The 17,528-nt window shown below is 38.0% G+C and overlaps 1 protein-coding gene across 6 annotated transcripts in view; it reads left to right on the forward strand.

Annotated features, from left to right (window-relative positions):
* MARK1 (microtubule affinity regulating kinase 1) overlaps positions 1-4,402 on the forward strand; it is a 139,573-nt gene extending 135,171 nt beyond the window's left edge. For all 6 annotated transcript variants that reach the window (XM_027564473.1, XM_027564475.1, XM_027564476.1 and 3 more), the window contains one exon: positions 2,285-4,402. In XM_027564473.1, coding sequence (XP_027420274.1) covers positions 2,285-2,639 — 355 coding nt within the window. In that variant the 3' untranslated portion in view covers positions 2,640-4,402. The remainder of the gene's footprint in view (positions 1-2,284) is intronic.
* The last annotated feature ends 13,126 nt before the right edge of the window (positions 4,403-17,528 follow it).

Raw genomic sequence — 17,528 nt, forward strand, 5'->3', positions numbered from 1 at the left:
GCTGGCTTGGAGCCAGACCTCATGGGTGTGAGCTATGCTGTGCCACTTACCTCGCTGTATACCTTTAAGAAAGTTACTTTAACTCTTGGCACCCATGCTTCCTCACTCTGACTGCCTCCTAGGGTTGTTGTAAGGGGTAAATGAGTAATTAACACACATTAGGCACCTAGAACAATTCCTGGTACCTAGGCTTCCCTTGTGGCTCAGCAGTGGTAAAGAATCCACTTGCAATCCAGAAGACTTTGGTTCAATCCCTGGGTTGGGACGATCCCCTGGAGAAGGGAAAGGCTACCCACTCCAGTATTCTGGCCTGGAGAATTCCACGGACTGTATAGTCCATGGGGTCACAAAGAGTCAGACATGACTGAGCAACTTTCACGTCACTTCCCAATAAGTACTCCTCCTAAGTCGGTGTTAGCTATTACTGTTGATGTCAGTATGTCCAGGCACTTTGTACAGTTAATGTTACAACGGTGGTGATGCATTTGAGATAAAGGTAGAAAAATACCTTGTATGTGCCTATTGTCTTAAGGTCACCAGGTTTCCTTGATGGAATGGAAAGAAAACTAGACGGAGTAAAACATCTGATTTCTAGTCTTCGCTTTTCACCACGGAGAAGTGATTTAAGTTTCCCAGTTGTCAGTTCTGTTTTTAAAATGAGTGTCCAATCACATGATGTCCTGGGTACGTCCCCACCCTGGCACACTGATCCCATGGCCCGTGTTGTGCATATGGTCCTGGTGAATGACTGGTTGGATCTGCACACACACCCAGAGACCTGTGATGTCATAGCTTAGATTTAGTGAACAAATAAAAGAGATTAATAGAGAAGACACTGAGATATGCTCTCCATAGTTGCTTGATAGTCTTTGGAAATTTATATTCTACACTTAATCTTTTCCCAGTTTTCTCAAGTTGGCATAGTTGGCAGAGGTTTGTCTGTTGAAATATCTAAGAATGAGGAGGAAAACATATGTAAATGAATACATAAAAATGTGTAAATATAAATGTATACATGAATATATATTATGATAATATTGATGTAAAATTATATACAGACATAAAATATTTATATAGTAGAATATAAATTCCTTTAAAATTGTATCCTTTTTTTTCTTTAAATCACACACAAGTTAGTTAGATTAGCAATTTAAAATTGTAACAAAACTGCTCAACAAATTTAATTACAGCATCTTCTGAATCATAAATAATTATTTATTTTACCTTTCTTTGATTATTTGAAGTAGATTTTCTGATACTGTATTATTTATTGGGGGAGACCTCCGATAAGGAAAATCCAGTAAGGCTGACTCATTTAAGTCAGTCTCTTGCTATTTGCTTAGCACAGTTCTAGATGTATGAGATACATCAGTGAACAAAACCAACAAAACTTGCCCTATTGGAATTTACAGTCTAGTGATGAAGACAGACGATACATATAATAAATGAACTAAATAGTATATAATTGGCTGCGCCAGAGTAGGCATAGTTGTTATAGACCACATGGAGAAAGTGAGCAGCCATCTGAGGGAAAAGCATTTATGGCAGAGGGAACAGCCTGTGTAAAAGCCTTAAGGCAAAAACATACCCCGTATGTTCAGAGAACAGTATGGAAGCCAGTAAGGAGGAAAATAATAGATGGAGGGTTAGGGGTGGGAGTTGGAGTGTAATAGGCCACTTGGAGCCCTGTAGACTATTTTAAGGATATGTTTAGCAGAACATTGAAATCTGATGTCTGCACTCCTGCGTGTTACCCCACTGCAGAACCACATTTTTTCTCCACATCATCAGGTACAAATAATCCCACAGTAGCCATTACTACTCTTCTGGTCCCCAGACCTCCTATGCAAAAAAAAAAAAAAAAAGAAAATTATTCTTTATATTTCAAAAATGTGTGTTTATAAACAACTTGCTTGTGGTCTCCATTTTGTATAAATGTATAGAAAATGGAGAATCTGCATTTTCAAACAAATATGGAGGAAAAATATCAAGTTGTTTGCTTTCGGATGCAAACATTTCCCACAAACAAATATATTTAAGAAAATAAGCTGTTTTAAATGGAAGATATTAATACGAGTCAAAACAGATGGCATCCTGGAATCTGATTTTTGTAATAGCAAGATGATACAGATCTTTGTATCTACTTGAAGGTAGTCTACAAACTGGGTCATTTTATTAGTCACTGGGTTGTGACTGCTTATATTTTGTGTGTGTTTTGATGTCTTTGCTGACAGGAATTTTTGTCTTCATTTTCCCCCCTCCCCGCTCTGTCCTCTTATTCCAGAAGTACAACAGGGGAACCAAAAGAAAGAGAAAAGGAGGAGGGTAAAGATTCCAAGCCACGTTCTCTGCGGTTCACGTGGAGCATGAAGACCACTAGTTCAATGGACCCCAATGACATGATGAGAGAAATCCGCAAAGTGTTAGATGCAAATAACTGTGATTATGAACAGAAAGAGAGGTTTTTGCTTTTCTGCGTCCATGGTGATGCCAGGCAGGATAGCCTCGTGCAGTGGGAGATGGAAGTCTGCAAGTTGCCACGACTGTCCCTCAACGGGGTCCGCTTCAAGCGAATATCCGGGACATCTATTGCCTTTAAAAACATTGCATCTAAAATAGCAAATGAGCTTAAGCTGTAAAGACACTCGAATTTACAGGATCAGGGAAGATACACCCGTATAAGAGGTACAGTTTTTGAATGTACTGGTGATGCCTAATGTGATTGGCCTGTGAATCTCCCCATGTAGAATTTGCCCTTATTGCAATAAGGTTATACATAGTTATGAACTATAAAATTAAAGTCAGTATGAACTATAATAAATATCTGTAGCTAAAAAAGTAGGTTCACATGTACAGGTAAGTATATTGTGTATTTCTGTTCATCTTCTGTTTATAGAGTTGTATAATAAAACAGATGATTGCTTAAAACTTGTATAGTTGTCTAGATTTCTGCACGTAAATGTACGTTTGATGCTTTGAGTTGAAAATGTTCTTTCTGTTATTTACATTCTGGTGGGTTTTTAAAATTCTTATCTCCATCATGCAATTTTGAAAATTGTGTCCAGCGTTTAAAAAGTGCACAGAAAACTAGTCTTTACAATTGTAGCATGGACTTTTAAAAGTTATTTTTAAACCGTATTTAAATTTGAACCAGAAGCTGATAAGTAGATCAGCTTTGTTATACACAGAATTACTTCTGCTTATCTTTGCTCTTATCCTTGTTATCAGACAAGGTTTAGTTGAGAAGATACAAAATGTTTACAGTGTTGGCACTTAGAGGTTTTAAAATAAAGTACGTGAAGATAATAATAGCTTTGCTTGAGCTAACTAAGAAGTCCTGGGGAAGGAGTTAAATCTACATAAAATTTCTTTTGAATTTGAAAGTGTTTCCTGGCCCACTACTAATTGGAGCGGCAAAATTAAAGAGAGTCAATATTTTACCTGGCTATTATCATGTAAAGTGTCACTTAGGTTTGCTGCCTTCCAAATCCCATGACATTAATTGTGAAAGTATAATATAATAATATTGGGACCGTTTCGTAGCACAAACTCATCTTTACAGTGTTGAACAATGCATCAGTTAAGAAATAATGCCACCTCAGGAATTAATGGGCATTGGGAATGTTTGCCTCATGCTCCCTCCAAGCCTCTCCATCCACCCCTGACTTAGTACTATCTGTCATTACATAAGAGACTTTGGAGCAAAACATGCTATTTATAATAGTATATTATTGATTTACGCTTATGTGGTTGTTCAGTTGGTTCCCATGTGACCTGTTTTAGTATTTTGCCAGATTTCTTGTATTTATTCCACATCATTATGCCTATAATGTGCAACTTTGTAATTGGGCATTTGCCTACTTTTCTTTCATAATTAGTGCGATGTAAAACCACTAGTAAAGGTACATTTTAATACTTGTTATTTTCTACTGAACTAGCCTTGGAGGTTGACTGTGCAATGTTATTTAATGTTGTAATTACTGTAATATCAGCATATGGGCCCCATCTGCACACTCCTGAGAAATAGAAAGTGTATTCCAATTTCATCAGTTTAAAGAGAAATAAAGCTGTGACAAAATACTGTACTTCTAGCCTGCATTAGAAAGCTCTAGGCGTAGGTGATGTGCCATTCCATGATGGCTTCCAGACTAGGGTGACCTGTACTGTACTGTGATGTAGCTTTCTTCTGTAACAGCTGTGTTCTAAAATGAAGTGTATTTTTGCCTTAGCAGAGGATGGTGTTTGGAAACAAAAAAACAAAAAACAACTGTGTAGCCCCCTTTTAACCTAATGTTCATTCGAAAAAAAAAAAATGATGCAAATCTTTATTCACTTTCACTGGTGCACACTGAAATTTTACTTGAACAGTTCTCATAATAAAGCACTTGTCTTTTGCTCTTTATCAGAATGTGAATTACCTGTTTTCTAGTGCAAAAGTCTTCTGTATGGGGAGTTTCTTTTGTGTGTCCTAAATTTAATTAACAGGGTAAAATCTATGTAGGTTTTTGAGATGTCATTATGACATGACAAGAAAAAATTTAATCTTTTTATTGGAATTCCTATCAATTAAAACATTTTTTGAAAAATAGACATGCTTTCTCCAAAGTAGAAACTGATTTTTTTTTTTTACATTTTCTCACTCTGGTTATCTCTTCTGTGTTTGTAGCAAGGAATTTTACTTCAGTACTTTTTAATGAGCTAAAAATGAAATCTTAATATTCACTTTAGGTTTTTCCATTTTATATGGCAACATAACTTTTTTTGAAAATTTAGAGGAGTTTTATAGTATGTTTGCATAAATAAATACCAGATTATGTTCACTGGCTATGTGATATCAGGATTTCCTTCATTTCTGTTTAAATATTATTTGATATAACATTGCTAATATTAAATTATTTTATAGAGATAAAAATATATTTTATATATTTTAAATATAAAAATTTTTATATTTTATAAAATAATTTAATAATATTAAATTATTTTATAATTTGATAAATAGTAAGATGAAATATGCTTCAGAATCCTGACTCGATAATATAATCTAAGAAGGGATTTGATTTAAAACCCAAAATACTTTATTGTGAAGTGATTTTCACCAACAGTACCATTTCACAATGTGGGTAACAAAAAGGACATGTGATGGAGTGAGATACCAATTTACTGTAAATAAGTGACTTTATGTGTCTGTCCATCAGGATCTCTGCTTTCACTTTAAAAATATCTATTGATCAATAGATATTTAACTCCTTTAAAATGTATAAAGGAGTTGTAAAAGGGGGTTTCCTACTTCTGCAAGATTTTGGTCCATTTGGGAAGACAAAATATAAACACACCCAAACCAAAAATACACGCCCAAATAGAAAACAGTGAAAGTGCTCAAATAAGCACAAAGAATAGATGCTGTAAGAATTCAGAGAAGGGTGGGTTCTGTATCAGCATGAGAAAAGAAGGGCATTTGAGGGATTTGAGGATGGATAAAATTCAAGAAGAATGGAAGGAACATGTGAGAAAAGGCTTTAAGTTAGTAAGACTGTAAGACACATTTTAGAAATGAACCACTTATTTTATGGTGTGACAGTGTTTACCTAGGTTGATGGATAGAAGATTATGTAAAGCATTGATTGGCAGCCTCAGCTTGAACCTATGATTAGAGGGAAGCAATTTGGGCTTTTGAAGCCCAGGAAATACCTGAGCTATTAATGAGCAATTCATTAATTCGGCAATTTTTTCAAGTACCAATATACATCAGATTCTAGGTTCCGGGGGAACAGCAGTTAAAAAAAAAAATCTGTATCTAATAGAAATCTGTGGGATGATTGAAGGCTAGATAGAGCCAGGAAGATCTTTTCAGAGGCTATTAGCTGTAAAGCGTGGATGAAATAGTCTAGATAGAGATGGTTAACATAGCATTGAAAGGAGGGTATATTTGAGAGACATTTCTAAAGCTGTATCAACAGGATAGCATGAGTAGAATGTGGCCCATATTCTACTGAGTGGAGTGCAGGGAGAGCTTCCTGGCATAATGATTCAAGTTGTCAGCTTGCTTATGATTCATCCAACATGGATAAGTACTAGAGTTATCCTTCCACCTAAAACAAGAAAACAAACAAAGACAAAACATGGAACAACCGATTCGGATGGTGTTTTCATTTTGATGGAGTGTTTTCAAGACATGTTTTCAGCCAATGAAGGACAGTGATCCCTAAGAGGAAACAAGTGAAATGAACCTTGTGACTGACCCAGCTGTCTGCCTGGAGAGAGTTTCCAGGCTGTGATACAGGGAGAGGAAGCCCACATGGAACCTGGTGTACACCCTCATTAAGGAGTCAGAGCTGGGAGACCAGGGAGACTGAGGCAGCTAAAGTCTGAAGGGAGACAGCTATACCAAAACTCCAGAGATAAGCAGAGATCAGCACACACGTGGAGAAAACTACACGAAACCAATGAAAGGACCGCCTGAAATACTGGAACGATCCTCAAACCTCATACAGAAGTAGTGCCTGCTCCAACCAGCCGTAGTGAAAAACCTTGTAATTCCTGGGTCACTGCCTCAGCGGTGGAAACCAGTTAACCCCAGATTAAATAGTGTTGTTCCTGGCTTAACAAAGTTTAGCAAGCAATGTCCAGAAGAACTATTTCTAAGTAACTATGTTCCAGAACAGAGCTCAAGAATCACCTGACATGGTAATAGTCATAATATCTAGCCTCCATTTGAAAGTTTTCCTGCATGCAAATATTAATGTTCTAACCGAACTATTTTTAAAAAATTAGATGACACATTTATGTAGAAACCTGTCTACATCACATTTTAATTTTTTTAAAGCCAGCATGGTTAAAAATTAAATTTTTTTCATTCATCTCATTGATCTGTAACATCATTGTATTTTCTGTATATGCAACAGAACAGTACATGTTCATGAGTATAAAGCAAGAGATGTGTAAAAGGGTATATGATGAGGAATTATCTGAAAAAATTATAGTACAGCCAGTGCATATTTCAGTTTTTTTCAGTGCTCTTGGCATATACTATACGTTTTGGAAATAAATCCCCCAAAACTATTTGTAGATATGGAATATCGTATGTAAGCGACATCATCTTTAAGAAAAAGAAACTTAGATAACTGCTGCTGTACTGTATTATCATTGCAAATAGACATGTTCTGTAAAATTTCCTAAATAATTGCTGCTTGCTTAGCTTACCCTTAGTGGTTTGATAGTACTACATTTGATAATATAGACCAAATGTATGGAAATGACATTTCAATCTTGATCTTAATTTTCTAAGGAAAAAAAATGTCAAATTTTAGTGATATTCACTTCAAAATATGAAACTGAAAAAAGCTGAGGAAGACTAATCTCAGATCATCTCTAGGTAAGTCATGTTTTAACTTAGATGATGTCACAGAAATAGTAAAGCAAGTAAAACAATAGAAAACCATCAATTAACACCTGTTTATTGTGAGAAATCAAAAAAATTATAGAATGTCCAGCCCATGTCTACTTACATATAAACAAAACCAACTAAAGTTAACTATGGATTCTCAAAATGTTAATTTTATTAAGGTAGAACCTGAGTTATATTGGGTTTATTGTTGTCTCTTTATGCCATCAGTAGCTAATTTATTCTGTGTGAGATATTTTAAAATTTGATATCACCATACACACTTGATACAAAATTTTCAACTCTAATGGAAATTTGTATAGGAAATTATTACCATGTCTAGATTAACTAATTAACTTGGTCAAAGGATCAAAATATCATGGATTGAAAGACTCTTACAGTGCTGAATCTACGCTAAGCTGTCCCCCAAAACTGGTCATGCTACTACTGCTGCTGCAAAGACAAGGCTACTGCTGCTGCTAAGTTGCTTCAGTCGTGTCTAACTCTGTGCAACCCCATAGATGGCAGCCCACGAGGCTCCCCGACTCTAAATATTTGCAGGGCCAGATGCAAAGCACAAAAAAGACCATGTCCCAAAGCACACCCTTCTTTCCCATTCTCATCTCTCCCAGCTACATCCTTCGCTGGGAAGGGCTTGAAGCACAAGCACATGGAGAAATGAATATGCGTGTATTTCCTTTAACCAATTATGAGTAATCTATTATTCAGCTTACTCATGTTTTGATTTTCCAAAATGTTTAGCTTAAATTTAGACGTACTTCCCATGACATGCATTAATAATAATAACAAAAGCACAAAAGGAAGAAGGGAAAGGTTATCTGGTACAAGGTTTCCTTAGTGAACCCATGCTAATTGCTAGTAATTATCTTTCATTTTCCTTCTTAATGTAATTACTTCCTACATTACTCAAAAGATTTTTCTAGAGACCAACATTTACCTGTTTTGGTAGTGTCTTGGTGCCTCAGTTATTTCTTGGCTCAGTTTTGCAAAGGACATTTATAGCAATTTGGAAATCTCACCTGTTGAACTGTTTCTGTCCCCTTGAATGTTACTTCCCCATCTGGGAGTTATAATTTTTAATAGCAATAAAAATAGTCATATACACTATCCTGTTAGTAGACTTTTATTCTTACAAAAGCAGCATGTGTTCAAAATTTTAGAAAGTATAGATAAGCTGGTTCTTGTTCAAGATGGTGATCTGGGAGGATCCTGAACTTGGCTACTTCCATGGATACACTGAATCTACAACTAAATATGTAACCAACCCCCAATAAGTCCCACTCCATGGCTCTGTGAATCACAATCAAGCATTATTGAACTCCTAGCTACTCCTGAGGAGCAAAGAGATTGAACCTCAGGCCTGAAATGATAAAACTTCTAGAAGAAAATATAGGTGGTCTTTTTGAACCACAACACTGTCAAACTGGAAATCAACTACAAGAAAAAAACTGCAAAAGACAAGATGTGTGGAGGCTGAAAAAATGCTACTAAGTAGTCAATGGGTCACTGAAGAAATGAAAATGGAAATTTAAAAATAACTGGAGACAAAAATGGAAACATAACAATCCAAAATCTATGGAGCACAGCAAAAACAGTTCTAAGAGGGAGGTTAATGGCCTACCTCAGGGAATAAGAAAAATTGCAACCAATCATTGGAAGGACTGATGGTGAAGCTGAAACTCCAATACTTTGGCCACCTGATGCAAAGAGTTGACTCATTGGAAAAGACCCTGATGCTGGGAAAGATTGAGGGCAGGAGGAGAAGGGGACGACAGAGGATGTGATGGTTGGATGGCATCACCGACTCAATGGACAGGAGTTTAAGTAAACTCCGGGAGTTGGTGATGGACAGGGAGGCCTGGTGTGCTGCAGTCCACAGGGTCACAAAGAGTCGGACACGACTGAGTGAGTGACTAAACTGAACTGAACCTTACACCTAAAAGAACTAGAAAACATTGAACAACAACAACCCCCAAAGACAGTAAAAGGGAAAAATCATAAGAACAAGAAATAAAACAGAGGCTAAAAAAAAAAAAAAGGAATGAAACTAAGAGCTGGTTCTTTGAAAAGACAAAATTGATAAGCCTTTCACCAGACTCATCAAGAAAAATTAAGGCCTGAATAAAATCAGAAATGAGAAAGAAGTTATAACCCACACTACAGAAACACAAAATATCCTAAAATTACTACAAATATATGCCAATAAAAATGTACAACCTAGAATAAAAAAGGATGAATTTTTAGAAACACCATCTCCCAAGACTGAATCAGGAAGAAATAGAAATATGAACAGATCAATTACCAGTGTTGAAACTGAATCAATAATTTAAAAAAATACCTCCCAATAAACGAAGGTCCAGGACAAGAGGGCTTCACGGGTGAATTCTAGCAAACATTTCAAGAATAGTTAACACCTATCCTTCTCAAACCATTCCAATGTACCAAAGAGGAAGGAACATTTTCAGAACTCATTCTATAAACCCAGAATCACCCTGATACCAAACCCAGACAAAACACCACAGAAAAAAAAAAGTACAGGCATGAATCAATGATTAACATAGATGCAAAAATCCTCAATAAAATATTAGCAAAGTGAGTTCAACCATACATTAAAGGGCTCATACACCATGATGAAGTGAGTTTTGTCCCAAGGATGCAAGAATAGTTTGATATCCACAAATCAATCAATGTGATATACCATATTAACAAACTGAAGAACAAAACTCATGTGCTCAGTATATGAAAAAAATGCTTTTGACAAAAATCAACCTCCATTTATGGTAAAAATTCTCCTGAAAGTGCACAGAGGGAGACATACCTCAACACAATAAAGGTGATATATGACAAGCCCACAGTTAACACCATACTTTACAGTGAAAACCTGACTTTTTTTCTCTAAGGAACGAGAAAGGAAGCCCCCTTGCACTGTTTGCAAATGGCATTATACTATACGTAGAAAATCCTTAAAATGCCACCAAAAATGATTTTAACTAATAAATGAATTCAATAAAGTTGCAGGGTACAAAATTAACATACATAAATTTTTTGCATTCCTATACACTAACAGCAAACTATCAGAGAAATTAGGAAAACTATCCCATTCACAATTACATCAGAAAGAATAAAATAGGAATAAATTAAGCAAGAAGGTAAAGACCTTTAAGACCTTGCAGAAAGAAACAGAAGATGACTCAAACAAATGGAAAGATGTACTGTGCTCATGAATTGGCAGAATTAATGTTGCTAAAATGACCATACTATCCAAGGCAATCTACAGATTCAGTGCAATCCCTATCAAAATACCAATGGCATTTTTCACATAACTGGAACAAATAATTCCAAAATCTGTTGGGGACACAAAAGACCCTAAATAGCCAAAACAATCTTGAGAAAGAAGAACAAAACTAGATGTATCATGTGCCCTGATTTCAAATTATATTATAGATCTACAGTAATCAAAATAGTATGGTATTGCCACAAGAACAAGCACTCGGCTCAATGGAACAGAATAGAAAGCCCAGAAATAAAGCCACATATTTGTGGTCAATTTATGACTAAGGAGGCATACCAATGGGTAAAAAACAGCCTCTTCCATTAATGGTGTTGGGAAAATTGTACAGCTACATGCAAAAGAATCAAACTGGACTACTTAATACTATATACAAAAATAAATTCAAAATTGATTAAAGATTTAAATGCTAAGACCTGAAACCATAAAACTCCCAGAAGAAAACACAGGCAGTATGCTCTAAAGTGAAATAAGCCAGTCCCAAAAAGACAAATACTGCTTGATTCCACTTATGTGATGCAGTTCACTGTCAACTTCATAGGGACAGAAAATGAAATTGTGATTGGGGCTGGGGGAAGGGGAAGTGGAGACTTGCTTAATGGGTATAAAGTTTCACTTCTGTAAGATGAAAGTAATTCTGGAGATTGGGTTGCACAACAACGTGAATATACTCAACAACATTGAACTCTAGACTATAAATGATTGAGAGGGTCAGTTGTATATGCATGCTGCTGCTGCTGCTGAATCACGTCAGTCCTGTCCAACTCTGCGACCCCATAGACGGCAGCCCACCAGGCTCCCATCCCTGGGATTCTCCAGGCAAGAACACTGGAGTGGGTTGCCATTTCCTCCTCCAGTGCATGAAAGTGAAAAGTGAAAGTGAAGTCGCTCAGTCGTGTCATGACCCCATTGACTGTAGCCTACTGGGCTCCTGTATCCATGAGATTTCCCAGGCAAGAGTCCTGGAGTGGACTGCCATTACCTTCTCCATGTATATGCATATCTTACTACAATTAAGCAAAAAGAAGAGCAGCAACAACAGAAAGGGCAGAAATAAACCTAGCTCATAGGAGTCATGTCTTCATTGTAGGCTTCAGTTCAGTTCAGTCCCTCAGTCGTGTCCGACTCTTTGCGACCCCATGAATCAAAGCACGCCAGGCCTCCCTGTCCATCACCAACTCTCGGAGTTCACTCAGACTCATGTGCATCGAGTCGGTGATGCCATCTAGCCATCTCATCCTCTGTCGTCCCCTTCTCCTCCTGCCCCCAGTCCCTCCCAGCATCAGAGTCTTTTCCAATGAGTCAAATCTTCGCATGAGGTACCCAAAGTACTGGAGTTTTAGCTTTAGCATCATTCCTTCCAAAGAACACCCAGGACCCGTCTCCTTTAGAATGGACTGGTTGGATCTCCTTGCACTCCAAAGGACTCTCAAGAGTCTTCTCCAACACCACAGTTCAAAAGCATCAATTCTTCGGTGCTCAGCTTTCTTCACAGTCCAACTCTCACATCCATACACGACCACTGGAAAAACCATAGCCTTGACTAGGCGGACCTTTGTTGGCAAAGTAATGTCTCTGCTTTTGAATATGCTATCTAGGTTAGTCATAACTTTCCTTCCAAGGAGTAAGCGTCTTTTAATTTCACTGCTGCAATGACCATCTGCAGTAATTTTGGAGCCCCCCAAAATAAAGTCTGACACTGTTTCCACTGTTTCCCCATCTATTTCCCATGAAGTGATGGGACCAGATGCCATGATCTTAGTTTTCTGAATGCTGAGCTTTAAGCCAACTTTTCCACTCTCCTCTTTCACTTTCATCAGGAGGCTTTTTAGTTCCTCTTCACTTTCTGCCATAAGGGTGGTGTCATCTGCATATCTGAGGTTATTGATATTTCTCCCAGCAATCTTGATTCCAGCTTGTGTTTCTTCTAGCCCAGTGTTTCTCATGATGTACTCTGCATAGAAGTTAAATAAGTAGGGTGACAATATACAGCCTTGACATACTCCTTTTCCTATATGGAACCAGTCTGTTGTTCCATGTCCAGTTCTAACTGTTGCCTCCTGACCTGCATATAGGTTTCTCAAGAGGCAGGTCAGGTGGTCTGGTATTCCCATCTCTTTCAGAATTTTCCACAGTTGATTGTGATCCACACAGTCAAAGGCTTTGGCATAGTCAATAAAGCAGAAATAGATGTTTTTCTGGAACTTTCTTGCTTTTTCGATGATCCAGTGGATGTTGGCCATTTGATCTCTGGTTCCTCTGCCTTTTCTAAAACAGCTTGAACATCTGTAAGTTCATGGTTCACGTATTGCTGAAGCCTGACTTGGAGAATTTTGAGCATTACTTTACTAGCATGTGAGATGAGTGCAATTGTGCGGTATTTTGAGCATTCTTTGGCATTGCTTTTCTTTGGGATTGGAATGAAAACGGACCTTTTCCAGTCCTGTGGCCACTGCTGAGTTTTCCAAATTTTCTGGCATATTGAGTGTAGCACTTTCACGGCATCATCTTTCAGGATTTGAAATAGCTCAACTGCAACTCCATCACCTCCACTAGCTTTGTTCGTAGTGATGCTTTCTAAGGCCCACTTGACTTCACATTCCAGGATGTCTGGCACTAGGTCAGTGATCACACCATCGTGATTATCTGGGTCGTGAAGATCTTTTTTGTATAGTTCTTCTGTATATTCCTGCTACCTCTTCTGAATATCTTCTGCTTCTGTTAGTTCCATACCATTTCTGTCCTTTATCGAGCTCATCTTTGCATGAAATGTTCCCTTGGTATCTCTAATTTTCTTGAAGAGATCTCTAGTCTTTCCCATTCTGTTGTTTTCCTCTGTTTCTTTGCATTGTTCTCTGAGTAAGGCTTTCTTATCTCTTCTTGCTATTCTTTGGAACTCTGCATTCAGATGCTTATATCTTTCCTTTTCTCCTTTGCTTTTCACTTCTCTTCTTTTCACAGCTATTTGTAAGGCCTCTCCAGACAGCCATTTTGCTTTTTTGCACTTTTTTTCCTGGGGATGGTCTTCATCCCTATCTCCTGTACAATGTCATGAACCTCTGTCCATAGTTCATCAGGCACTCTATCTATCAGATCTAGGCCCTTAAATCTATTTGTCACTTCCACTGTATAATCATAAGGGATTTGATTTAGGTCATACCTGAATGGTCTAGTGGTTTTCCCTACTTTCTTCAATTTAAGTCTGAATTTGGCAATAAGGAGTTCATGATCTGAGCCACAGTCAGCTCCCAGTCTTGTTTTTGCTGACTGTATAGAGCTTCTCCATCTTTGGCTGCAAAGAATATAATCAATCTGATTTCAGTGTTGACCATCTGGTGATGTCCATGTGTAGAGTCTTCTCTTGTGTTGTTGGAAGAGGGTGTTTGCCATGACCAGTGCATTCTCTTGGCAAAACTCTATTAGCCTTTGGCCTGCTTCATTCCGTATTCCAAGGCCAAATTTGCCTGTTACTCCAGGTGTTTCTTGACTTCCTACTTTTGCATTCCAGTCCCTTATAATGCAAAGGACATCTTTTTTGGGTGTTATTTCTAAAAGTCTTGTAGGTCTTCATAGAACCGTTCAGCTTCTTCAGCGTTACTGGTTGGGGCATAGACTTGGATTACTGTGATATTGAATGGTTTGCCTTGGAAAACATGTAGGCTTACATGTTCTTAATTATTATTGTTTTCTAAAGTCAGAATATATAATTTAATGACATTGGCTTCATTTAGCAGGCCTCTTCCAGTGTTTCCTTTCAAGACAGGTAATTCCATATTGTATACTTTCAGGTAACTTTGCATCTTAAAATCACCTTTTGCCTCTTCTTTAAGTGTACTGATTTGTGGCAAGAATACCTGGCAAGAACTAGAAAACATGATGCTAGAGATTCTTCCCTAATGGCATTTTCAAATTTACTAGCATCTAAATGGTTTCTGTTCTCTCTTTAAAAAGACAGCACCAATTCTTGTTGATGTATGACAGAAAACCTGTAAAGCAATTATCCTTCAATTAAAAATTTTTTTAAAAGCATTCCCCCAGTACTTCCCTGGTGATCCAGTGATTGAAAATTCACCTTCCAAATAGAGCTCTTAGAATATGCCTGGCTATTTGTAAGACCCTAATAAATCTTAGACACAATGAAAGTTTGCTGTCATTATTTTTCTAATTTGTTGCCAGTATTTCTCAGTTTGCTGTTTGCCTTTTACTTTCCTTCTGCTATCTTCTGAATTACTAGCCTATCCTTTACAATTGCTTTCATCATTCAACCATAAAAAAATCTCCAATCCAGAGATTTAATAAACGTTTATTTTCTTGCAATTATTAAAAAATCCAGACTCAGAAATTGGTTCAGATTTTTAAACTCTTGTAAACATTGAATTTGTAAGGCCTCCTCAGACAGCCATTTTCCTCAGCGATCAATGCAAAGAAATAGAGGAAAACAACAGAATGGGAAATTCTAGAGATCTCTTCAAGAAAATTAGAGATACCAAGGGAACATTTCATGCAAAGATGAGCTCAATAAAGGACAGAAATGGTATGGACCTAACAGAAGCAGAAGATATTAAGAAGAGGAGGCAAGAATACACAGAAGAACTATACAAAAAAGATCTTCACGACCCAGATAATCACGATGGTGTGATCATTCACCTAGAGCCAGACATCCTGGAATGTGAAGTCAAGTGGGCCTTAGAAAGCATCACTACGAACAAAGCTAGTGGAGGTGATGGAGTTGCAGTTGAGCTATTTCAAATCCTGAAAGATGATGCCGTGAAAGTGCTACACTCAATATGCCAGAAAATTTGGAAAACTCAGCAGTGGCCACAGGACTGGAAAAGGTCCGTTTTCATTCCAATCCCAAAGAAAAGCAATGCCAAAGAATGCTCAAAATACCGCACAATTGCACTCATCTCACATGCTAGTAAAGTAATGCTCAAAATTCTCCAAGTCAGGCTTCAGCAATACGTGAACCATGAACTTACAGATGTTCAAGCTGGTTTTAGAAAAGGCAGAGGAACCAGAGATCAAATGGCCAACATCCACTGGATCATCAAAAAAGCAAGAGAGTTCTAGAAAAACATCTATTTCTGCTTTATTGACTATGCCAAAGCCTTTGACTGTGTGGATCACAATAAACTGTGGAAAATTCTGAAAGAGATGGGAATACCAGACCACCTGACCCTGCCTCTTGAGAAACCTATATGCAGGTCAGGAGGCAACAGTTAGAACTGGACATGGAACAACAGACTGGTTCCAAATAGAAAAAGGAGTACGTCAAGGCTGTATATTGTCACCCTGCTTATTTAACTTCTATGCAGAGTACATCATGAGAAACACTGGGCTGGAAGAAACACAAGCTGGAATCAAGATTGCTGGGAGAAATATCAATAACCTCAGATATGCAGATGACACCACCCTTATGGCAGAAAGTGAAGAGGAACTAAAAAGCCTCCTGATGAAAGTGAAAGAGGAGAGTGGAAAAGTTGGCTTAAAGCTCAGCATTCAGAAAACTAAGATCATGGCATCTGGTCCCATCACTTCATGGGAAATAGATGGGGAAACAGTGGAAACAGTGTCAGACTTTATTTTGGGGGGCTCCAAAATTACTGCAGATGGTCATTGCAGCAGTGAAATTAAAAGACGCTTACTCCTTGGAAGGAAAGTTATGACTAACCTAGATAGCATATTCAAAAGCAGAGACATTACTTTGCCAACAAAGGTCCGCCTAGTCAAGGCTATGGTTTTTCCAGTGGTCGTGTATGGATGTGAGAGTTGGACTGTGCAGAAAGCTGAGCGCCAAAGAATTGATGCTTTTGAGCTGTGGTATTGGAGAAGACTCTTGAGAGTCCCTTGGACTGCAAGGAGATCCAACCAGTCCATCCTAAAGGAGACAGGTCCTGGGTGTTCTTTGGAAGGACTGATGCTGAAGCTAAAACTCCAGTACTTTGGCCACCTCATGCGAAGATTTGACTCATTGGAAAAGAGTCTGATGCTGGGAGGGATTGGGGGCAGGAGGAGAAGGGGACGACAGAGGATGAGATGGCTGCATGGCATAACCGACTCGATGGACATGAATTTATGTAAACTCCGGGAGTTGGTGATGGACAGGGAGGCCTGGTGTGCTGCGATTCATGGTGTCACAAAGAGTCAGACATGACTGAGCGACTGAACTGAAGTGAACTGAACTGAAACATTGTATTCCCAGAATATCATGGACAGATGTGGCCTGAGAAATCATTCCATTCACACCCTCATTTCTCTGATGAGGAAACAGAGATCAAAGATGTTGTTGTAAGTGGTTTCATCCAATCTGGTCAGAAAGGTTTAGCACTCTGGGCTCTGGAATCTCAGCTTGCTGTTTTGCCAGTGTTTTCTAAATTCTTCACCAACAAAGTTGAAAAAAGTGAAAGTGTTAGTCACTTCAGTTGTGTCCTACTCTTTTGGACTGTAACCCACCAAGCTCCCCTGTCCATGGAATTCTCCAGGCGAAAATACTGCAGTGGGTAGCCATTCTCTTCTCCAGGTGACATTCCCCAACCAGGGATCAAACCCAGGTCTCCTGCATTGCAGACCAATTCTTTACCATCTGAGCCAGCAGGGAAACCCGAATAAAGTTAGTCACTCCATTGTGTCCAATTCTTTGCGACCCCACGGACTGTAGTCCCTCTTTATATTTCTCTATAAAGGAATATAAAGGAATTCCTTTATATTTGTGGAACCAACTTTATAAGTTTGTTCTATTGAGCTGCATCAGAATAATAATGCATTTGTCAGTCAAAGATTCAGCTCAGGGTGATATAACCCCTGCCCCCATATTGAATGGATATTCCCAGACCAAAG

This window comes from Bos indicus x Bos taurus, chromosome 16, assembly GCF_003369695.1.
Source record: "Bos indicus x Bos taurus breed Angus x Brahman F1 hybrid chromosome 16, Bos_hybrid_MaternalHap_v2.0, whole genome shotgun sequence".
In the NCBI taxonomy this organism is placed as follows: Eukaryota; Metazoa; Chordata; class Mammalia; order Artiodactyla; family Bovidae; genus Bos; species Bos indicus x Bos taurus.